Genomic DNA, 24,917 nt, shown 5'->3' on the forward strand with positions numbered 1-24,917 from the left:
TTATCATTCAAGGCCAAGCGAAACAAAAGGGATGACATCTAGTTGAAAAATGCAGAAAACTTAGGATAGCCAGAAATTAGTGGTCACAAGCCCATAATGAGTGCTGGACTGGAGCATGTGACCACTTATAATAGAATTAGTTACGTTTCTTTCTTTCCTCTTTTTTTTTTTTGTGGTAATGAAGAGGGTCAAACCCAGGGCTTCACACATGCTAGGCCAGTGTTTTACCCTTGAGCCTCTTTACCAACCTTTTTTTTGTGGCAGTTTTGTTACGTAGCCCAGACTAACCTCTAACTTGTGATCCTCCTGTCTTAACCTCCCTGGTGCTGGGATTACAGGTGCTGGCAGCACACCTACTTTTTTTTTTATTAAGAAACTTTTTATTCATTTTACATACCAATCACAGATCCCCCTGTTCCCTCCTCTTACCCTTCCAGACTCTCTGCCTACCCCCCCATTCCCTCCTACAAGAAGGTAAGGCCTCCCATGGGGAGTCAGCAGAGCCTGGTACATTCAGTAGAGGCAGGTCCAAGCCCTTCCCCCTGCCTCAAGGCTGTGCAAGGTGTCCCACCATAGGTAGTGGGCTCCAAAAAACCAGCTCATGCACCAGGGATGGATTCTGATCCCACTGCCAGGGGGCCCTTAAGCAGATCAAGCTACACAACTGTCTTGCTATGCAGAGGGCCTAGTCCAGTCCCATGCAGGCTCCACAGGTGTTGGTCTAAATTTCATGAGTTCCCACTCGTTTGGTTTCGTTGTATCTGTAAGTTTCCCCATCATGATCTTGATGCCCCTTGCTCATAGAATCCCTCTTCTCTCTCTCCGACTGGACTCCTGGAGCTTGGCCTGGTACTTGACTGTGGATCTCTGTTTCTACTTCCATCAGTTACTGGAGAAAGGCTCTATGATGACAGTTAGGGTATTCACTGACCTGATTACTGGGCTAAGCCAGTTCAGGCATCCTCTCCACTATTGCTAGTAGTCTAAGCTGGGGTCATCCTTGGGGATTCCTGGGAACTTCCCTAGAACCTGGTTTCTCCCTATCCCCATGATGTCTTCCTCTATCATGGTGTCTCTTTCATCAACACACCTACTTTAAAATCACTTTCTTATTCATGTCTGTGACCCTCTATGAGCTTGTCTTCTACCTGTATCATTCCCAATCCAGATCATCACCAGTTTCTGTTCATAATAGAAATGGGAAGGAGGAGAATCTGTTGGCCAGAGGCATGTGGAGGCCATTTTTCTTCAACCTCTCATGGAGAACACAAGTCTAAAGGGAATTTTTATGTAAATGAAGCTAATGTAAATGAGATGCATGAGTGGAAAGTAGGGCGGACCATCCATCCTATCCCTCTTTGACCTACAGTCTCCTAACTCGGGGGCGGGGGATATCATGATGCCTGTGTGTATGATTTGTAGATTTCTTTTTTCTTGAAGGCTTGTGTCTGACTAAGATGCACCATCTTTCAGACCTAACCAGCAAAAGTCTTGATAAATATCTTTTATTCAGCTGGCAGCTTCAAAGACTTGCTGTCTTGAGGAAGAGCTAAACGAGGCTGCCCAGAGAAAACAGAAAAAGCAGGTTTTCTTCTCCCTTTGAGGTGCCCCACTCTGTTGCCAGCCTAATGGCATGTTGCTCCCCACTCTCAATGGAGGATGCAGGGGAAACCTCAGTTATTGGCCTTCAGTGCTGTTAGTTTTGTAATATTCCAACACTTCCACCTTGCATATCAAAGGCAGAGCTGGGGAGAGGTGTGCATCATCAGCTCACTGGTACCAACATGCTGTGTGCTGGAGCTTGACTTGCCTCTGACTCCTTGCTGGGGATTCTATACATCAGGCAACATGAGCATCCACCCCTTGGGATCACAATAGCGATTTTGCTGTAGGGCACTGTTTTAACCCAGTTCTTGTACATCTGTTGAAACAGAGCAGTTCCTTTGCAGTTGCTTGAGATGAAACGTCTCTTTTGTATACATTTAGCTAGTGCCACTAGGTGGCACTTTAGGGACATTGCAGGAAATTGGCTCTACTGGATTTATGCTTTAAAGTTTTTATTGATGTATAATGTAGGAATATCGAAAGGTGTACATTGAATGTGCAACTCCGTGAATTTTAAAAAGATGAATAATACACACATAAAACAAGAATATAATCAACACTCCTGAAGTCCCCTCCACCCCATTCTGTTTTCCTATAATTATCTCCTATTTTTAGGATTAGCACTGCTGTGACTTCTGACAGTATAGATTTACTCTGTTTTTTCTGCTTTATGTAAGTTAAATTGTGTGCTATGTACTCTTGTCTGACTTCTATTACTTAAGGGATGTTTGGAATATCATATGTGATCATTGCTGTATAGTATTCTACTACATATGCCAATATCTTATATCTTAGCTTGCTCTTGTTGATGGATATTGGGTAGTTTTCAGATTTTGACAGTGATGAATATTGTCACTCTGCACCATCATGCCCAAGGTGTTGAGTGGTTGTTTTTTTTATTTCTTTTGGGTATAAAGAGTAGAATTTTCTGGATCATAAGCTAGGCATATGTTTAGCTTTCATAGATACTACAAAACAGTTTTACAAGTTGTTAGTTCAGGCATACTTCATTGGTGGCCATCCATTTCTACTGGCACATTCTCTTTATTTTCAAATTTATTTATTTTTGACTTTTGGAGACAGATCTCACTATGTAGCCCTGGCTGGCCTGGAACTTGCTATGTAGATCAGGCTGGCCTTGAACTTGCAGAGATCCACCTACCTCTGCCTGCTGAGTCCTGAGATTAAAGGCATGCATCACCATACCCAACACAATTTATGTATTTTATTTTTATGTATCTGAGTATGGCTAGCATGTATGTCTTTGTAGCATGCTTGTGCCTGGTGTCTGTGGATTTCAGAAGAGGGTGATGAATCCCCTGGGACTAGAGTTGTAGATGATTGTGAGCCACACATGTGGGTGCTAGGACTCCAACCCAGGTCCTCTGCAAGAGCAACAAGTGTTTTTACCTGCTGTGCACACTCTCTCCAGCTCCCCTTGATTTCACATTCTCATCAGTGCTAACTTATTTTATAGTTGCTTCCCAACTCTTCCATAGTTTTTTTTGTAGTTCCTTGTTGGTAAGCTATTCCTAATTGAAATTTTAAAGCCATATATCTCTCATAGATAAAGCTCATCCAGAAAGGGCTGTGTCAGCCCAACTATGAACATTTAATAGTAAAGATTATTAATAGCTATTAAATAGACATTTCATAGTAATAGCTTGACTGTGAACTAAAAGTAGTTAGAGATGATACTATTTTAATACTCCACCACCCAGAGACAGCCATGGGGGAGAAACAAAGAGGCTTTCCCGAGGTCTCATCATGAGATGCTTTTGAATTGGGTGCCTGTTTGTGCAGGCAAGAAGCTTGCATAAAGCATCTTTATTCAACTTTAGGCAGTTCAACTCTCCCAAGAAGCCTGTCAAGGACAACTGTGTTGTGGATTCCACTATAGGTGTGTGATAGAGAGAATGATGTGCAGACTCAGCTCAGACTCTGTTCTGTCAACAGAAAATGCAAACAGAAGAAACCAAACCTTAGTCATGGTAAAAAACACTGGCTTTTTTTTAATCCCCAAGTAAAGCTCCCCCTCTTAGTTGTAAGAACAAGTTTGTTTCATGGATATTGTCCACAATTCAGTGGGTTTCCACAGTCCCCAAGAGGTTTGACCATGTGACTGCTGGACCCAGGGTTTAGTTTATAGTTGTTGATTTTAGCTGTCACTGAAGTGTGTCGGGGGACCTTGGCAGTGTTTTCCCTGGTGTCCCCCATGTTGGATTGGTCTGCGTGAGGAAGGGGTGCAAACTGCCTGAGATGACTGTGGTGGAGGTAGCCATGAAGTCTGAAGGTTTACAGCAATTGTAGTTTTTAGCTTCTCCCCTCTGGTACTGATAGGAATAATATCCAGGGACAGATTCAGGTTGTGGATAGTTTGTCACTTTACACTGGAGCCAGCATGTTCTTGCTGTAGGTTTTCATCTGTTCAGTGAGGGAGAAAATGTCCCTTACATTGAACTGACTGTTATTGTAAATAACAGAAACTATGCCTGAGAAATCAATTGTACTTTTAGATTTATTATAATAGTAGCTGCCATTATTGGACAGTTATTATGTAATTGTGCTTAGCATTCTGGACAAGATATTCTGCTTAATCCTCACAGTGCTTTGAATTAGATAGATTATCCTCATTTTGCTGATGGAGAAATTACAGCTTAGAGAGGTCAAGTATGTGACCAGCTTATGCACCTAGTAAGGGCACAGACTAGATTGGACTCCATAGTGTGTACCCAGTACCTGCTGTGTTCTGCTATTCCAGTGGCCTCTTGTTCAGTGGCACACAAAATAGTGTTGAGTTTGTTGCTGTCTCATTCCCTTGTTGATTACAATACTCCCTGTTTGATGGCAAGTAGATTAGGCACTGGGAAAATGATAACAAAGGAAGGCACACATTGTGCTTTCCAGGGGCTTACAGTTCAGTTCTGTTTCTCTATTTTGCAGGTGACTTGGGTTGTGGATTCTAGCAAACATTCTTGCAGAGAATTGAGTGCTTAGGATGCTCTGGAAACTGGTATTGGAATGACAAGGTTTGCTGTGGCTAGGGTGCTGCTGGCTGTTGATTTTTGTCTTGTATGTCTAGGTTTCATCGCATGGCTTTCTGGTGGGGCCTTGCTGAGCAAAAATGTGCCCAGGTGAAAATCAGGCACTCACTGACATTTAGGATGCTGACAATCACCAGAAGGCTGCTGCAGGGTTGTCCAGTTATCTCTCTGGAATTTAGCTCTTGCTTCTGGGCTCTTCAGTATTAAACAAAGCTTGAGATTCATTTTCTAACCCACCAATAGCATGAATATTGCAGAATTTTAAAAGTCACCAATTATCTATACCTTGGCAAAGTTCTGCAGTTAAACTTAAAAAATGAAATGGGATGATTTTGTTCCAAAATCGACTTTCAAACCAAATCTTACTGCTAATTGCATTTATAGAGTTTTATGACTTACTTTCCCATTCCATACATAAGTAGCTGAGCAAGCAATTCGGAAGCTAGTCAGTCATTGCTAGAGCACTTGTGGCCTGGTCCTGACTAGCATCTTGGAGACTTGATTTACTCATCTCTTAAATGAAGAATTTGGTCCATCAGTGCCCCCCAGTTGGTCTGGGCTGGCTGCATAAAAATCACACAGGGGCTTGTTAAAAATCTAAGTTTCTAATGCTGTACTCCTAGGAGAATTCCAATGAGGAAAGTCTGCAGAACTGTCTTGATATCTGTAGTTTATTAAACTTCCCTAGATAATTCTCTTCTGCCAGCTATATTTGGGAACCACTGGGCTGGAAGATTTGGAATGTAACTATACCCAAAGCAGGCTCTCTATGGTTGAATGAAACTGGTTATGAGTCAGATGATGGAAAACCTCTGCCTGGTAGAGGAGTTGTGTTGTGTGTAGCAAACCTTGGGGTCCCACTATATGGCTTTGAGTTACGATGAGATGTAAGATGAATTACTCCATGCAGGATGCACTGGTCTGGATAAAAAAATTAAAGGCTGGGGGAAAATCTGCTCAAGTTTTTGCAGTATCCCAAGTGGGAAATGTGATGAGCATCTAGGCTCAGATCTGGGACTAGGACTTTTGTTAAGCCAGCTTGCCTCAGTGGAACAAGAATTTGATTGTGTTGTATTGTTATTTTTAAATCCATAATTTATAATGCCATAGATTGCTTCTCTGTTTTAAAGTTTATTTTTTCCATTTATGTACATGAGTGTGAGTGCACATATATGCTTGTACGTGCATGCCCTACGTTGCACAAATAGAGGTCAGGGGACAACTTTTGGAAGTTGGTTCTCTCCTTCTATCATGTAGGTTCTGTGGATTGAACTCAGATCATCAAGCTTGGTGGCAGGAACTTTTACTGGCTAAGCCATCTTGAAGGTCTCTATTATGTTTTTGACTAAGGATGGACTATAGGTATCTATGTTAGGATTTCTATTGCTGTGATGAAACATCATGACTAAAAGCAACTTGGGGAGGAAATCGTTTATTTTGCTTTATAGTGGTTTGAATGAGAATGACTCCTCTGGGTTCATATATTTGAATGCTTGGTCCCTAGTTGGTAGAACTGTTTGGGGAAGGACTAGGGAGTGTGGCTTTGTTGGAGGACATACATCATTGGGGGTGGACTTTGAGGTTTCAAAAGCCCATGCTGAGTCTCAGTCTCACTTTGTCCAGCATTTGTGGATAAGAATTAAGGTCTCAGTTACTGCTCCAACACCCTCTCTGGCTGTCTGTTGCCATTCTTCCTGCCATGATGGTTATGGATTTAACCTCTGAAACTGTAAGCAAACCCCCTAGTTAAAAGCTTTTTAAAACAAGTTGCCTTTGTCATGGTATCTCTTCATATCAATAGAAAAGTAACTGAGACACTATTCATTATTGAAAGAAGTCAGAGCAGGAACCTGGAGGCAGGAGCTGATGCAGAAGCAATGAAGGAGTGCTGCTTTTTGGCTTGCTCCTTATGGCTTGCTCAGCCTCCTTCTTATAGACCTAAGACCACCAGCCTAGGAGTGTTCCCACCCACAATCAGCTGGGCCCTCCCACTTCAATCATCAATTAAGAAAATGCCCTACAGGCTTGCCTGCAGCCCAATCTTATGGAGGCATTTTCCAAATTGAGGTTCCTTCCTCTTAGATGACTCTAGCTTGTGTCACGTTGACATAAAAACTAGCCAGCACAGTGGGCCATGACATTGAAGTCAAATGGTATGTTCTTCATTCCAGTAACACCCAGTCTCAGTGTTCTCAAAGTATATTCTGTAGAGCATTGCTTCTGCTGGATGCTAATAGGAGTAACAGGAAAGGAAGTAAATGAAGACAGTGAGTCTAAGAAGTACTGTGGTTAAGCAAAAGCAAATGGTTTCCTTTCCCTCACAGCATTTCAGAGCATGGAATGTATAATGTGTTCTATGGAGTTTTAAGAAGAGATAGGCAAGGTGGTGCTTTCCAACCTGGTCTTCATACATTTTCCTTTTATATCAAGGCCTGGCAAACTATAATCTATGGCCAAGTCTATCCATCATCAATTTTTGTAATCAGATTTCTCAGAACACTGCTATGTCTATTCATTGTATTATCTGTGACAAAGTTATAGTAGAGACTGCCTCCCAAACCTAAAATATTTACTGTATGTCCCTTTATGGAAAAAGCTTGCCTGTCCCTGCTCTAGACAATTCATGGATTAATCTTCCCTAGGTAGCTGCATTAGAGAGTTACTGCCACAGGGAATTATGTGGCTTATTTTAGCACTGTGTTGTGATGCACCTGCTTAATTATATTCAGTTTCTGTATGCCCATAATTTTTTCTGCTTGCTTTGAGCTATTTTCTCTCTTAACTATTTACCCATCATCCAAGGTCAAAACTGGAGATTCTTATCTTTGTTTTTTTTTTCTTTCACTTAACCATATTTCATCAGTCACCAAGCATGTATCTAGTTTCTAGTCTAAATTGCACTCATAACTGCCTGTTCCCATTCTTGTCAACCTGGTTTATTTTATTTACTTATTCGTATATTTTAGTTTCTCGAGACAGGGTCTTGGTAGATAGCCCAGGCTGACTTTGACCTTGCAGTTCCCCCTGCCTCTGTCTCTGGAGGACTGAGATCACAGGTGTGCACTACATGCCTGGCTGTAACTCTGTTTACATAACACTTACCTCTTGTCTCATTTTCTTCTTCAGAATTATAATGGAATTTCCTTCGCTCAGTATGGATTGCTTCCAGTGCTTTCCACTCATTGGATCCAGAATAATCTTTTGAAAATGCATAGCAAATCAGGTCACTCTCTACATAAAGTCTGTCAGTAGCTCCAGTGCCCTCAGGCTAAACTACAAATTCTCAACATTCACATTTATGGGGCTAAGTCTGGCCAGGAGAACAGGAAGTGCTATGCTATTTCTTAGTGGAAGAAATGTAATTTAAGGAATTAAGAATTTACCAAAAAGATTAGCCATTCCCACGCTTCTACCTGCTGCAGTGTAGAACAAAGCATAGAAGTGGAAAATAGTGTCACATATGTTTTAGACAGTGCAGGTCCATGTTTCATCACCGCCAGCATTTTTCTCCCCATCCTTTCTCCTTGCTCTGCCCTAACCAGATCCCAAACTCTGGAACGTCAGAGTGCCTTCACAAAAGAAAACTCGACCAACTAACATGTGTAATTGTCTCTGGCTGGGGAATTTGGGAGGGAGTTGGCTAATGGTTCTGACTCACAGTCTCCCTTGAAGTTATTGTCAAGATACCAAAGAGGGAAGGTCAATTGGGCTGGAGGATCCTCTGCTGACATGGTTATTGACAGGAGCCTCGCTTCCTTGCTTAGATCCCATGTTAGGACTGCTACACAGACACACATGCAGGCAAAACACCAATGTACATAAACTACAAATAAATAAATAGTTTTTTTTTAAAGGACTGCTTGGGTGTCCTTTATAAAATGACAACTGGCTTTCTGCAAGACAAGTACTACAAGAGACAGAAAGATACACACAGGCAAAAATGAACTCCAGAGGAAAGTGTATAAGAACACTTGAAGTCCCCTCTTCTGGAGCATGTTATGTGTGCCTCAGTCAGCTTCCCTAGAAGCAGGGCCTGAGGTGAACAGTCTTAGAAAGTGACTTATTAAGGGAGTGCTCTTCAGGAAAAAAATCAGAAAGAGGAGAGGGAAGCATGATGAAGGACAAAGAGCTAAGTCTGATCTACACAGGAAGATTTTGGTACATAAGTTACATCTCAGAGTTATCCCCTTTGAGGCAAGAACCTTGCCTTTATATCCATCTCCAAGTGAGCCGTTCTCTGTGGACTGATGAGGGTGGGGTCGGGAGGCAGGCTTCCTCCATTGAGAAGATAGCAGCTGTGAGACCTTAGTAGCTAGCACTCAGAGCAGCTAGTGGATGGGTGTACCATCTACATAAAGGTTATCTAAGCGGGACACCATAGAACCTTTGACTGCTATTCGCCTCCTTCCTATATCCCATACTTTTACCGTTGTCCTTGGCATGCCAGAGACAAAAAACAATCTCTGTAACTGAATAAATGAATGTACGGAAATGCTTAGCCTCTTTGGGCCTATGGCTGTGTCTGGTAAGCCAACTGAGCAAAGGCTATATTGTCTCATTGGCCACGGTAATACACAAAGTACCAGGTTAATTTTTCACATCCAGAGTAATATCACCTTGTTATCTAATGAGGCTTTTTCATTGAAAAATTAGAATGAAAATATTTTCATTTGTATTAGAGGAAGAGGAATATTAACATTAAAACATTGTATATATGTGGTCAAAAGCCAGTGGCTGCGAAGGTGGTAAGCCCCATTAGGGAAGCTACTGCTGTTCCTTTGTTTAATGGACATGATGTACCTGTCGTATTGCCTGATAAGAAATGTTTATGGCCATAGATTAGTGCTACTGTCAGCTTTGGTCAAAGAAGCTACTTTTTACAGTAGGTGGTGATTAATACAGAGATTCATAACTGGTCAAAGTATTGAAAATAAGTGACTGTTGAATGTGCAATCCTAAATGGGACCTCTACAGCACCCCCTAGAGGGCTAATGAAACATCACAGAAGAGAGGGTGGAAAGAATGTAAGAGCTGGAGGAAGTGGGAGAGTGGTGTGGAATGCTGACTTCAGACAGGACATGGTCATTGTACTTTTGAACTCACAGACTTGTAATTACCTGCACAAGATAAGTACATAATTGGGCCCATCAAAATCTGACACGGGAGGGGAAAGAGCTCATGAAGCCCCACTAGAATTGAGCATCTATAGGCAGTTAATAGTGGCTAGAGGTGGAAGAGATTTTCTTCAGTGGCTAGCCACTAATAAGGCACCCACATTCCTATAAAGAACCCCCTTGTAAGAATTCTGTCCTTAATTACATCACCAGCCTGTGATGGCATCCCAGCCTAAAAAGCGGGTGGGCCCTCTGTGCGTTCCTTTTCTCTCTTTTCGCTCTCTCTCCTTCCATCTGTTCTCTCTCTCTCTCTCTCTCTCTCTCTCTCTCTCTCTCTCTCTCTCTCTCTCTCTCTCTCACTCTCTCTCTCTCCCCTCTCTCCATCTCTCCCTCCCCTCTCTCCCTCCCCTCTCTCCCTCTCTCTCCCAATAAAGCTGAAAAGGTAACTATGGCTCGTGACTCTTCCGTCACCGATACATCCAGCACTCTCCTCTGTCGGCATGGCTGGCACAGGCGGCGACCAGCCAAGAGCGCCGCAGCTTAACCAACACCCCTCACCTGTGCTTTTATAAGCAACCCTAATGAAACTCATTGGGCCACCAAAAATGTCATAATGAAACCTGTTATGTACAAGTAATATAAACTAAAAAGTGATGAAATAAAACATGTTATATGTATCTATATCTATTTATTCATATCTCTATCTATCTATCTATCTATCTATCTATCTATCTATCTATCTATCTAAAATATATATTTTGAACCTTAGCTTGAGTTTCAGTGACCTGGTTCTCTGCATCCTGACTGAGTATATGTTGCTTTACATGGAGCCATGAAAGCAAGACTGCTGTTTGTAATATCAGTCAGAAATCAAATATCTGCTCCTTTCCTTGGAGTTGTAGTTCAGCTCATACAGCCAGGACTTTGGGACAAGGCCGTACTGCTGTGGGAGGAGATCTTTCCTGCCTCCACTTTCTTGAATCCACAGAGGAAGAAGGCAGCTACTGAGGCCTTCCTGCTTTCATGCGTCATCCTTCTAAAACTCATCATTTATAGCAGCGTGAAGAGATGGCAAAGGAACCTCCCTAGTTTATTCTGCCACCCAGCTGCTAAGCCTGATGGGAGGCTCATGCCATTTTCATGAAGGAAGGTAGGATAGCTTATTGAGATGAGGCAGTTTTTCATGTCTAAATCTCATCTTCAGTTTTTCTTTTTTAAAAAGATTTATTTATCTATTTTATGTGTATGAGTTCTCTATCTGCATGTAATGCCTGCAGGCCAGAAGAGGGCATCAGATCCCATTATAGATGGCTGTGAGCCACCATGTGGATGCTGGGAATTGAACTCAGGACCTCTGGTTACCGCTGAGCCATCTCTCCAGCCCCCATCCTCAATTTTTCTTACCACAGAGCTAGTTTTCTTTCCCTGTGCCACTTTCTGCATCCCCTCCCCGATTCCTGTGTTGCATCCTTTGTGAGAGTCATTCCTTTGGCTACTCAGTAGATGAACCCATTTTAGATCAATTGTGGGGTAACAGAAGGTGGTGGGGAGGTCCTGACCTAATATTATGCAGTTGTTTATTCTCAGTCATAGAGCAAGAACACCCAGGCCACTGCATACAATTTCAGGAAGGTATACTTGTAAATGGAAAAGTACCACCTCAAGCAAGTCTTTCCACTGCCTCCTCAGCTCTCTCCCTGATTGCTGCTTATTTTTAGGTGGCAGTAACAAAGGCAGTCTAGTACTTTGGCTGTGCTCATAATCCTCATTTATGTTGAAAAGGTCAGCTCGTCGTCGTCGTCGTCGTCGTCTTCCTCAGTATTTCCACAGGGAATCAGTGGAAGACATAGTTCTCCGCCTGCTGTGTAATGGGAGAGAACTGGCAAATCAAAAGGCAGCATACCTGGGCCTGCCACTCCTCCTCCTCTGCCGGCCTGCCTGTCTGCCTGCCTGCCGGGATTTTCCCTGCACACCTGTGGTCCCTGCAGGGGCATGCATGCATAGACTTGGGCCAGAGCATATACCTTCTAAGTAATAGATTGCAGGTGACAGGCAGGATGGGACCTCAGGTTCTCAATGGATTCTTCACCAGAAGCCCTGTATTTGAGTGGGTGGTGAGCTCAGCTGCTCAGAAAACTGACATTTGACTCATGGATCTTGGAGTGTGACTCAAAACTCCCAGGGACAAGGAGGTGAATGCTACACACTTTACAGACTGCTGAAAATGTGTGGCTCCTGGGGTGCCTCACATGAACTTGACATACATGAAAACAAGCTATCCCCGTTCCTGCTTGTGGTGGTTTGAATAAGAATGGCTGAGGGGTCACCAACTGGATCAGGCCCTCTGAGTGGGTGAGACAGTTGATTGGCCTGATCTGTTTGGGAGGCATCCAGGCAGTGGCACTGGGTCCTGTGCTCATTGCATGAGTCGGCTGTTTGAAACCTGGGGCCTATGCAGGGTCGCTTGGCTCGGCCTGGGAGGAGGGGACTGGACCTACCTGGACTGAGTCCACCAGATTGATCTCAGTCTGTGGGGAAGGCTTTGCCCTGGAGGAGATTGGAATGGGGGGCGGGCTGGGGGGAAAGTGAGGGGGGCGGGAGGGGGGAGAACAAGGGAATCTGTGCCTGTATGTAGAACTTAATTGTATTGCAAAATAAAAATTAAAAATAAATAAATAAATAAATAAATAAAAATAAAAATAAAAATACTATGAAAAAAAGTAAAAAAAAAAAAAAAGAATGGTCCCCATAGACTCACATATTTGAATGTTTAGGCTGTGGCATTAGGAGATGTGGCCTTGTTGGAGTAGGTGTGGTCTTGCTGGAGGAACTATGTCCCTGGGGGTGGGCTTTGGAGTTTCAAATGGCCAAGCCAGGCCCAGTGGCTCTCTCTGTCTCTGTCTGTCTCTGTCTGTCTCTCTGTCTCTGTCTCTCTGTCTCTGTCTCTCTCTGTCTCTCTGTCTCTCTCTCTCTCTCTCTCTCTCTCTCTCTCTCTCTCTCTCTCTCTCTCTCTCTCCCTCCCTCCTGCCTACTGATGCAGATATAGCACTCTAGGCTCCTTCTCTACCACCACGTCTGCCTGTGTACCTCCATGGTTCCCACCATGATGATAATGGACTAAACCCCTGAAACTGTAAGTGAGCCCCAATTAAATGTCTTTCTTTTGTAAGAGTTGCTGTGGTCATGGTGTCTCTTCACAGCAATAGAAACCCTAACTACAATACTGTTTTTTCTAAACTTCCTGTCTGAGAGACTGACCTTCACCTTCTGTGGTATTCCAAGTTAATATTCTGGTTGTCTGAGTATATATAGGCCTTTGTGAGTTTACTTTGGACCTCCCTCTGTCATCATCCACACATATAGCTCTTTTAGCTGACTGCATCCTACATGTCACTCAGACCTCAGCTGAAGTGTTACATACTAGGTCTTAACTGTCCTACAAGAATGAGTGCTTCTATAATCCCCACTCTTCTTCTCTACCACACTGCATTGAAACATGCATCTTTGATTATATATTTGCTTCTTCCACTGGACTCCCAGATGGTTGTAAGTAGAGGTGGTGCTTTGTTCATCCGTGAATGCCAGCATAGCAAGCCAGCAGTAGCTGTCTGGTAAATAATGCTCATGAACGACATTGAGGCCTACGAGGGCCTGAGGCTGTATTGCACTGTGGTAACAAGCCTAGCTTTAGAACTTGAGACCATGGTAACAAGCCTAGCTTTGGAACTTAGAACTGGTCTCAGACCCTGTTATTTGTATGATCTTTGGGTGAATTTCTTGACTTCTTTATCTTTAATTTTGTCATCAATAGTCTGGGGATACGCACCACTTCTTAAGGCTGTGATGATGTGACATAATTCATGCAATTTATGATGCATCCGTAGAGTTCAGTTTGTCAGAGTCTAATCAGAGCAACAGCAGCAGCATGAATAACACAGCCATCCCTAATGGAAGGAGAAGCTGTCAGAAATACATGGGACTCAAAACCAGGCAGCTTGAATGCTTGTATATAGATTTAAAAGAGGTAGAGAGTTCTTTAGGATAACATGCAGGAACAAGGGCTGGAGATACCGGGTAAAAGAGCTTGCCTCCTATGTGTGAAGCCTTAGGTTCAATCTCTAGTACCATTGAATAAATAAATAAATAAATAAATAAATAAATAAATAAATAAATAAGCCAGTGAGGTGGTGCAGTGGGTAAAGGTGGTTGCTGCCGAGCCTTGCAGCCTGAGCAGAATCCCTGGGATCCACATCTTGGAAAGAAAGAACTGATTCCCACAAGAGGTCCTCTATGACCTCCACATGTGTACCATGGCACACAGGTACATGTGCATGCACACACAATAAATTAATGAATGAATGAAAAATAAATAAGTAAAATTCAGGAGTAGAGGGGATGATCCTGGGAAAGAATGAACAAGGGAAGGAAACCAGCGCAGGGAAACAGAAGACAGAGAACCCCAAGAAAGTCCGCATTTCAGGGTGAAGAGCAGTCAGAGCAGAAGAGGGAGAGAGGGAGAGTAATTACAATTAGGAGATTGTCACTTCTCAGCCACCTGAAATCACCAAGGGTGCTATTTTAGAAGGAAGAAGGGTGAGGAGAATACAAGAAGTGGCCAGAATCTGCTGATGTTAGCTCCCTGGGAGCCAGCCTGTTCAGTAGTGCCACAGGAAAGAAGGCACACTGCAGGAGGCTAGAGACGGCCATGTAAGGGGCAGTGGCAGTTGGTTGTGCTACAATCTGGTTTTGTGGTGTGAGTTAGTTTTGGGGTAAATGAAGTACGGATACCACTGAAATGTAAAAGTCAATTTGCTCCTAAGTAGCTGGTTTTCTCATCATAATATTTTGCAGCACTGGTTAATAACAGCCAAAAGCAAAGTACTCTAACACAGCTGAAGATAGCAAGCCTTGGGGACACAGGGAGCCTTATATAAGGCCCATTTACCCCATGTTCCATTTGTCTATGTTCTGTGTCCTGAAAGGCTTGGGGGTACCCCTCATCAGTCTTTGTGCAGTCAATAGCCAGCCTTTCTGATTACTACACCCATTACATCCCTCCTTCCCTTTAAAAGGTAAATGGCTATATTTATTAGAGCATTTAGTTTTTAAAAGATTTTATTTATTTATTTATTTATTTATTTATTTATTTATTTATTTATTTATTTAGTGTGTGTGTGTGTGTGTGTGTGTGTGTGTGTGTGTGTGTGTGTGCACGCGCGCGCCTGCTGAGGCCAGAAGAGGACATCTGCTCTCCTGGAGCTGGAGTTATAGGTGATTGTGAGCTACCTGGTGTGGGTGCTGAGAATCTAACTTCAGTCCTCTGGAAATGTAGCTCTTAACTGCTGAGTCATCTCTCCAGCCCATGCAGTATTTCTTTTTTAGCAATTGAATATTAAAAATTATGAGTCTTTTATGGTGCTGATGGTTTTTCTCAGTGCTCCTTAAGTCCTTTCTTATCCTTTTCTCCTCTGATAATTTTTATAGTTTTTGTAAATTGTTAGTTTTTAAGAAATCTGTATGTGAAAATATATGAGATGGCTATGGTTCCTTTTCTTGAATGACACTGGCGGGAGACATGGAAGGGAATAGCAAGGCCTATGGTGGAGGGTTTTTCCCAAGCATCAACAGACTTGTGCTTGCCTGCAGCTTAGTCTAGACCAGTGTGACTTGGTCTTCCTGAGTGACTCTTTGACAGTGTTCTTTGTCCTCTGTTTACATGGTTGGGTTCTTTTGCATTTATACCTTCTCTTTGATCTTGCTGCAGTCTGAGCCAGTATCTGAAGCTGACTTACACCCTCAACTGAACAGAGCTCCTTCTCAAGCTGCAGAAAGCAGTCCAGCAAAGAAGGTAAGAGCAGCAGACAGACCCCTGGCCTTCTTACAACTCTTTCAGGTTTCCACCAAGATGACTGTGACTGATCCATGGCTCCGAAGTGTGAACTCTTTCTGAAAATTAGGTTCCTGGAGGTTCTGGGGCTGGACTGTGGATGTCCCTGGCAGTTTGGATTCTCCTGAATCTTCCAGCTAAACAGCCCTGTTTTCCGCAAGATCAAAAAAATGTTGTGGAGAGGCAGGAGAGATGGCTCAGAGGTTAAGAGTGCTCACTGGATTCAGTTCTCAGCACCCATATGGTGGCTCACTACTTTCTGACCTCTGTGGGCACTGCACACATATAGTGCATATACATACACTTGGGCACATACATATAAAATATAAAAATAAGTAAATACTTTTAAAATGTGAGAAGAGCTAAATAGCTTTAGTAAGACTTCATACGTCTGCTAGTGAATCAGGTGAGTATAGGAATAGCTTAGCAACTTTGGACTCCACTTGGTTTTGGATATGCACGTCCCACTCTCCTAACAGTGCACCCAGCAACCTAGGGCTCTTACTTGCATCAAGTTTCATGCATACCCCACTTCAAACAACAGCATAAATTACTCCTGCTTTGTCATCTACTTAGTAGTTACTCTTTTTGTGGTCAATTTCCTTTGAAAAATGCCCCAGAGCACATTTGGCCTGAAATAGTATTGGATACATGTGCATTAAGGCAAACTGTGTCTTCAGCATGAACTTTTAAGGAAAACCTCCTATTTACTATCTTATGTCTATGCATGATTGGGCATGCATACAAGTCAAATCAGATGCATCATAGGAAAAGGCATGCACAGTGAGAAAAAAGGCTAATATAATTCAAGCCTGCCAATCAAATAGAATCTTCCATATTACACCCCTTAGCAACCAACTTCTCCTTCTCTTGAACCCCATTAAAGAAAGCCCCAAAGAACAGCCTGCTGTTCCTGGGTACTCTAACTCAAGTAGCACAGTGATTTCTTCAGTGATTCCCTTATTTTCCATTTATGAGACTGATTTGTTGCCTACTGTGCTTTAAATCTCTTTAAATCAAGATTTTTCACTGCTTTGCCATTCCTGTGATCCTTTTAAAATTCTTTGAATAAGACACTAGGAATCTGGGACCATCTAGTTCAGACAGTGACCCTTGTAACATTAAAGACCCAGTTAGCACCTCCTGTGGATGGGACAGTCTTCCCTTCTTGGTACCATGATGTCTTTCTTTTCTTGCTTTTTGTTGTTGTTGTTTTATTAGTTTTTAAAATTATCATGCAGAGCAGTAAGTTTCTCTATCACATTTCCATATGCATTTGTCTTTCTTGGTCCTTCTCTCCTTGTTCTCCGCCTGCTGATGTCAGGATTTTTTTCTATCATCTTGGCACCTTTCTTTTTGCCTGGCCATGCCATTGGGCCCCTGTTCTTTGCACAGCTAGCACTACTCACTAAGTATCATGTTCCCACTTACTTTCTCACCCTCTTCTTGTTCTTCAGCATTGTCTCCTAGGTTATCTCGTAGCAAAGAGAGTGGACCCTGGGCTTGGAAGGTGACATGAGCAGGCCAACTGTTTCCTTGAGCACATTGGCTTTTTTGTTTGACTTCATGTAGGAATCAAGAGTAGGAGAATGACGAACACATGACTAAGACCATTATAGACTTTGAAACTTATTCTCCAAAAAGCCCCAGAGTGAGGCAGGAGTCAGTTTTGTCTTCAATTAGAAAAGACTTCATGGTTGCATAAAGTCTATGTGAGTTTAAATGACAAGAAAGTATAGATGGTTTACAACATTAAAAAAGGAAAAGAGTAAGGCCACTAGAATCTTATTTTGATGTCCTTCTTGATGATGACAGAAAGGGGGAGTAGATTCCCAGGTTTTTATTTATTTATTTATGTATTTATGTATGTATGTATGTATGTATGTATGTATTTATTTATTTTACATCCTTACCGCAGTTTTTCCTCCCTCCTTTCCTCCAAGTCCCTCCCCCCACCTTTCCTCTGCCCCCCCCCATCCACTACTTCTTTCTCTTCAGAAAAGGGCAGGGCTCCCATGGATATCAGCCAGCCATGGTATATCAAGTTGCAGTAAGACTAGACACCTCCTCTCCTATTAAGGCTGGACTAGGCAATCCAGTAGGAGGAAAGGGTCCCCAAAGCAGATATCAGAGTCAGAGACAGCCCCTGCTCCCACTGTTAGGAGTCCCACAAGAGGACCAAGCTACACAACTATAACATAGATGCAGAGGGATGGAGAGATCATTAAAACGCCTTTTTGAGCACTTTGGATTTATTTTTTTTAATCCACAGGATGCACCACATGGTCAACCTCCATCAAAGCCTATTCGCAGGAAATTCAGACCTGAAAATCAAACTACAGAAAACCAAGAGCCTGCTGCCGCTGCTGCTCCTCCTGCCGCTGCTCCTCCTCCTCCTGCTGCTGCTGCTGCTGCTGCTGTTGGAGGGGCAGCTTCTGCAGCAATGGTGAAACCCCATCCAACAGTACAAAAGTAAGTGGCCCAGACTAGTAAAAAGATGGTGGTGAACTTCCTCCTACATCTGCATGCATATGTATTTGTTTATGTGTTTGCATTTATTTTCCTAGGCACAGGGTTTTATGGTTGTCATAGTCATCTCTGCCATGGTGATGGTGGTGGCATTAAAGCCTCCCAACCTGATAGGACACTTTATAATCCATAGGACTTAGCGTGACCCAAAGGAGCAGGCAAGTCCTAGACCACTGTTTGGTTTGGTTTCTTGCCCTTCTATTTTCTTTCTTTCCTTTTTGGTGTTGGTCCAGATTTTGCTATGAAGGGAACAGTATGGTGAGGGCATTTCCCCCTCATTTCTTGTCTGATACCAAGTTCTTTTAGTGCACGTGACTAGCTCCGTGATCATAGACCCAACTTTCAGTAGAAGTGGGGTATGATTTAGAAAACATGTAGCTTCTTGGTATTGGCCACCTCAGTACTGAATGGCACAGGCTGATCCTCCGTAATACCTCCTTTACCATCTGGAACAGATACTGGAGGGCTTGAGACACAGTGGACAGGGCCAAGGGTGGGGAAAATGGTGCTCTGAACAAACTGTCCTTATCTAGAAGACTGTCTTGGAGAAGATTGTTACTCAACTCAGTCTTTCTGCAGTAACATTAAGTGAGATATTGAGGGCAAAATCCTGCTACTGTCACTTGACTTGAAGTGAACCTCAACTGGCCAGTATTGCAGATACTTAATTAAGATCCCTTGTGATACTTCTGTAGAGGCCCTTCAGGTCTCAGGAGCTCTGTAGCTTGCCTGCTGCTACAGTATTGTGGAAAGAACAGCAACAGGTTCTGTGGGTGATGTTACCAGCTTGCCTGGAAGCTGGGTCCCATTTAGATTCTTTGTATCCTTCTTCAGTGGATTTTTCTTTCTCCAAATAGATAGTTCCCTGAAGATATCAGCTAGTACAGGAAGGGATTTTCTTCATCATTGTCACCTTCCTAACCCAAGGGATAGATTTCTGTCAGGCACAAAGATGGCTGGTTTTTGTCCTCCTTAATTTCAGCTTCGTGTTAATTCTAGTCAGTCAGTGGTGGCCACCTTGCTCTCCAAAGTAGATGGCAGGGCAACTGGTGAACTTCACACAGGGAACTGTTGCTTTCCATTTTTTTTTTAAATGAGCTCTGTTGAAATATAATTTGCATAGCATACACTTCAGTGGCTTTTAGTATTCACAAAGCATTGTGAGCATTGCCACAGTATAATTTTGCAACATTTTTATTATCTCCAAAAGAATCTCCATGCCCAGTGGAAGTTGCTCCCTACTTTCCCTTCCCTTCCCAGCTCCTGGAAACCACTAATTTACTCTCTGTCTCTACTTGGCTTATATTTTTACATAGATGTAGTCGTGTATCATGTGGTTCTTTGTGCTTGGCTACCTTTTACCTTTTTGGTGTTTGCAAGGTTCATCCATGTTGTAGCATGCATTATAAACTAATTTTTTTATGTGGAATACTATTCTTTTCTATTAATGTTCCACATAATATTCAGGGATTCATTAGACTTTGGGGTTATTTGAACTTTTTGCATATTAATAATAATGCTGTAGAGTTATCTGTGTTCATGTTTCTGTGTGGACTGTATTTTTGTTTCTCTTGGGAATGCACATATGGGTAAAATGGAGTTACATGGTAATGCTATGTTTAACACATTGAAGATGCGCCAAATTGTTTTTCACAGTGACCACTCCACTTTACATCTTCAATAATGTACGAGGGTTCTAGTTCTCTATCTCTTCATCAATACTTATCTAGTATTAGATAATACTATGTATTACATAGTAATTATGTAGTAATTACAATTACATAGTAATATGTAAAAGTATTTTTTATTTTTTGAGATTATAATATAATTACATCATTCCTCCCCTCCCCTTCCTTTCCTCCCTCCAAACCTTTCCATGTACTCTCCCTTGCTCTCTTTCAAATTCATAGCCTCATTTTATATTAATTGTTACACATATATAGAATTCTTAAATAGAACATGTTCAGTCTGTATAATATTACTTTTATGTGTATGTTTACAGAGCTGACCATTTGGTATTGGATAATCAATTGATATGCTCTTCCCTAGGGAAGATTGTTTCTCTTGTTGTTAGCATTTCTTAATTGCCTGTAGTTCTTTCTGTAGGGTTGAGGCCTTGTGATCTTTTCCCTGGCCATGTTAGCTTGTCTATTGATATCAGCTTTTTTTCAGGTTGTGTTTAGACAGTCCTAGGGACTATAACGTGGTATCTCATTGTGTTTTTGATTTTCATTTCCTTAATGATTAATAGTGTTGATCATCTTTTCTCGTGCTTATTGGTCATTTGAATCCACTTTTGGATAAATATCTACTCATTCTTTGCCTACTTATAATTGAGTTATGGGTTCTTTATCTAGTCTGCATACAGCTCCTTTGTTAGATACACAATTTTCAAGTATTTTCTCCTATTCTGTTGGTTGTGTTTTCACTTTCTTTGTTGGTGTACTTTGAAGTACCAAGTTTAAATTGTGTGTGTGTGTGTGTGTGTGTGTGTGTGTGTGTGTGTGTGTGTGTTTGAGACAGGATCTCACTGTGTGGCCCTGAAAGACCTGTGACTTTATTTGTAGACCAGGCTAACTTTGAACTCACAAAAATCCACCTGCCTCTCTGCCTCCTGAATTCTGGGATTGAAGGTGTGCACCTCCATGTCTAGCTTGTCACTTATATTTTTAGTGTCATATTTAAGAAACCATTGCCTACTCCAAGTTCACAAAGATTGTTCACTTGTAAAAGTCTTGTCACTTTATACCTGCTATTGACATCTATGGTCTATTTTGAACTCATTTTGTGCATCATATGAAGATGGGGTTCAACTTCATTCTTTGACATGGCAATTATACAGTTGTCCCTGCAGTGTTTATCGAAATAGTATTTTCTACCTTTCATTTGTTCTGTGAATGTCCTTCAGCATGCTACTCTGATGCTAGTGAGATGACCATGTGATATTTAGCTGAGAGACTAACGCACAGATCACAATGTGAATAGTCAGGGCCTAAGCTTTCACATCAGAGTATTTTATACAGCTTCTTGTTTTAGTTCCAAGACTAGCTTATTTTGGCACGATAGGAAGGAATTTAGCATTTATAATTTTTAAAGGCAGGGAGCAAAAGATAGAAAATACAAAATGGTTGGCCTACAGTTCTTTCCCAGCCAGAGTTTTGAGAGAGAGAGAGAACCTCAGATTCCTTTAGACATGTGTTATATAGAGTTGTTACCCCCTCCCCTACTTCTCTCTCATTTACAGTGTTAGTTGCTATGTACTATCTTTGGGAAAAATGAGAAAAAGAGCCACAATCATTTTCTGTAAGCCTTAATTCTCCAACACAACACTGAGAAAGGCTAAAAATAAAGTAGACTAGCTGTAAAACTGTCATCAGCTTTTATAGAAATTAACATAAAAAATGAACCATTGTCAGAAACAAATTCAGCTTTTGATATTGCCATTGTCCACAAAAAGAAATTAGTAAGTTTGCCCAAGTCAACTGCTGAGCCAAGTTATGTGCAGTAAACATTTCATAATGTGCCATCATTAATAAGGACAGATGTGAATTTGGCTTAGAAACACTTTGGTTTAGTTGTTTCTTTGCTGCATCTTTACTGTCTATTAAAGATGAACCTTTGGAAAATAGGATTCTTCATGCAGTGTAGAGACAGAGGATACCATATGACAGTACCATGGCTCTGTGCCAACCTCTATAACCTCTATTATTCCCCATAACTCCAGAGTGTTCTAGCTCTAGTATAGACTATTTGCTTACCTTCATGATGTTCTCAATGTGGCTCTAAGTTTTTCTTTCCTTCCTCATGCTTGATGTATTGGGATTGTCTGTGGGATTAATGGCTTGAATCTCTGATGGAAGGCTTCCATTTCTAACTGTAGAAAAGACAATACAAGTTTGGGACTTAGAAGGTGCACCCAGTTTCCTTGGGAGAAATCAAGGCCTGGGAAATGGCGAATGGCTAAGATTTGTCCTTTTCTTTTTTTAAATATTTTTATTTTATAATTAATTTAATTTTACATATCAGCCACGGATTCCCCTGTCCTCCCTCCTCCCACCCCTCAATCTCCCCCCCCCACTCACCCCCCATTCCCACCTCCTCCAAGGCAAGGTCTACCCTGATGAGTCAGCCAATCCTGGTAGATTCAGTTGAGGCAGGTCCAGTCCCCTCCTCCCTACACCAAGGCTGAGCAAAAAGGCAGGATCTCATGTAGTCATGGTGGGCTCTCTATGTAGCTGAGGATGATGAACTCCTGATTCAACTGTTTCACCACCCAAATGTTAGGATGATAGGTACAAGGCACCATACCCAGCCTAATATTTTCTCATTTAGAGAATCTCATCGATACTCTTTCTGGGAAGGATTTTTTTTTGAGATAGGATCTCACACTGTAGCACAGGTTTGCCAGGAACTCACCATGTAGCCTAGGGTGGCCCCAAACTCATGAAAATCCTCTTGACTCAGCCTTCTGAGTCCTGGTATCATAGGCATGAGTCACTATGCCTAGTTTATGTCCTTTAAAACATAATAAAAATATATTGTATACATGTATGAGATTGTCAAAGAATAAATAAAAAATACATTTTTCAAAATTTGAGTTTGCCACTTGAACAGAAAATAAACTTCAGAAGGGTAGGATTTCTGGGTCCTCGAAGCTGGGCATATTGTCTTCCTGTTCTGGATTTCTTTGGGATTTGCCTTTATTCATATAGATAATGGCAACTTGTCACCAACATATTTATTTTTCAGGTCACATAGAAAGAGAGAAAGAACAAATGGGGAAAAGGCAGCTTATTGCTAAGATCTTTCTGGTCTTACTGGCTCAAAACTTAGTCACATGTTTTCACCCACCAAGGCAACAGAGAAACAATTATTTACTGAACAGTTAGGTGCACATTTTCCTCCATTGAAACTGGGCCAGTTGTAGCCCAGATTGGAACACAGAGTAAAAGGCTAGGGGAATTTGTAGGTGTAAACTTCAGAAGCAATTAAGAGGCAAGATAAACACCTTTCCTGAACTGTTAACAGGTGACCTGGCCCTAACATTGTGTCTGATTTGGGACCTAATCTTTGCTTTACCTAGAACTCCTTTGGTTGCGAATGTGCGGGGGTGGGGGTGGGGTACTTAGAATATCTTAGCATATTCTTTCTTTAAGGAACCATATTCATTGTGAAGATGTAGGGGTTGGCTTGTAGAAAATAGTGACAGAAACAGATCATAAAAGGGGGCTGCAAACCTTTGGACTCCTGACATTTGTCTAGTCTTCTAAAGGATATTTGTTAGTTTTCTCTGTGAAGAAGTCTACCACCTTCAGCTCTGTAGTTTGATTGACTTGCTCTGCAGGGCCAAGGCTGAGGCTGAACTGGACTCGTAACTATCACCCCACATACCTGAGAGAGAGAGAGAAGCTGCCTAGGTCACTGTGCCCCAGCATCCATTCAAGTTTGAGACTGGAAGTGAGGGTTTCATCAGACAAACATGACTACAGGGCATCTGCCCATGCAGGTGGAGGGAGGTGATGGAGACAGTTCTTGGAGAAGAAGCTGTTCTAAGCTGACTCACATAGCATAGTGGTAGTTTAAGGATAAAGAGACATCTAGTTCTGATTGACGTCTTCCCGTAAACTTTAAATTTTGAACTATATAGATCACAGAAACTAACAAAAATAATACCAAGCAAGCTTGTTTATCTTTCATGTAGTTTGTCCCAGTGATTACATTTTACCTAACTAGAGTCAGGATAATTCTACACCATTTTATCACATGTTATCATAGTGTATAGATTTGTGTAGTTCATCATTATAATCAACATTCTGGAGTCATAACTACCTCCTGTTCTCTGACATTCATAACCCCTAGCAAACACTTGTCTAATTTTCTTTTCCTATAATTTTGTCACTTCAAGAATGTTATATAAATGGAATCATGTAGCACGCAACCTTTTGGATTTGACATTTTTTTCTCAGCATACATTTAGTACATAATAAAACAAAATCACATTCCAGGACACTTATCCCAAAGAAAGGAGAACTTTCATCCCTTAACATCCATCCAAGTAGATAGATGTGTGTATCATCCAACACTGTGAAGCAGAATCCTATGGCATGGATATACCAATTTGTTTAGACATTCTCCTATTAAGCAATTTTTTGGCTTTGTGGAGTTGTTGAAGATCACAAATAAAGTTGCTGTAATCATCTCTGCACAGGTTTTTATCTGTAAATATATTTTCCTTTGTTTGGGATGAGCATCCTGAACTGTGATTTTTTTGGATTGTTTGCTAAGTATATGTGTAGTTTGAAAAGAAACTATTAAGTTATCTTCCAGAATGGAGGTACCATGGCATATTCCCACCAGCAATGTAACGAGATACTAAATTTCTTCATGCCTTTGCAGTGTTTGGTGGTGTTCCTTTTTAAATTTTAGTGGGTATGTAACTCGGTGTCATTTTCATCTTAGTTTGTATTTCTCTAAAGGCCAGTGATGTTGAAAAGCTTTTCTTTTGTGTGTTTGGCATCAAGCACACTCTTTGGTGATCCATCTCTTCCTCTCCTTTGCTGATTTTCTAGTTCTTTTTTTTAACCGTTGCATTTTGAGTTTGTTTTTATTTTAAGGGAAGAAGGGTTCATGTTGGCTCACAGTTTGAAGAGCTGCAGTGTAACATGGTAGGGGAGGCATGGCAGTGAGCACATAAGGCTGCACTGGCAGATACACAGTCAGAAGCAGAGAGACAAATGC

At 41.8% G+C, this 24,917-nt stretch overlaps 1 protein-coding gene across 9 annotated transcripts in view; it reads left to right on the forward strand.

The window, feature by feature from the left end:
• Reps2 (RALBP1 associated Eps domain containing 2) overlaps positions 1-24,917 on the forward strand; it is a 225,910-nt gene that overhangs the window by 189,047 nt on the left and 11,946 nt on the right. For all 9 annotated transcript variants that reach the window (XM_059250895.1, XM_059250902.1, XM_059250904.1 and 6 more), the window contains 2 exons: positions 15,528-15,611; positions 17,923-18,122. In XM_059250895.1, the coding sequence (XP_059106878.1) occupies positions 15,528-15,611; positions 17,923-18,122 (284 nt within the window). The remainder of the gene's footprint in view (positions 1-15,527; positions 15,612-17,922; positions 18,123-24,917) is intronic.

This window comes from Peromyscus eremicus, chromosome X (genome assembly GCF_949786415.1).
Source record: "Peromyscus eremicus chromosome X, PerEre_H2_v1, whole genome shotgun sequence".
NCBI lineage: Eukaryota > Metazoa > Chordata > Mammalia > Rodentia > Cricetidae > Peromyscus > Peromyscus eremicus.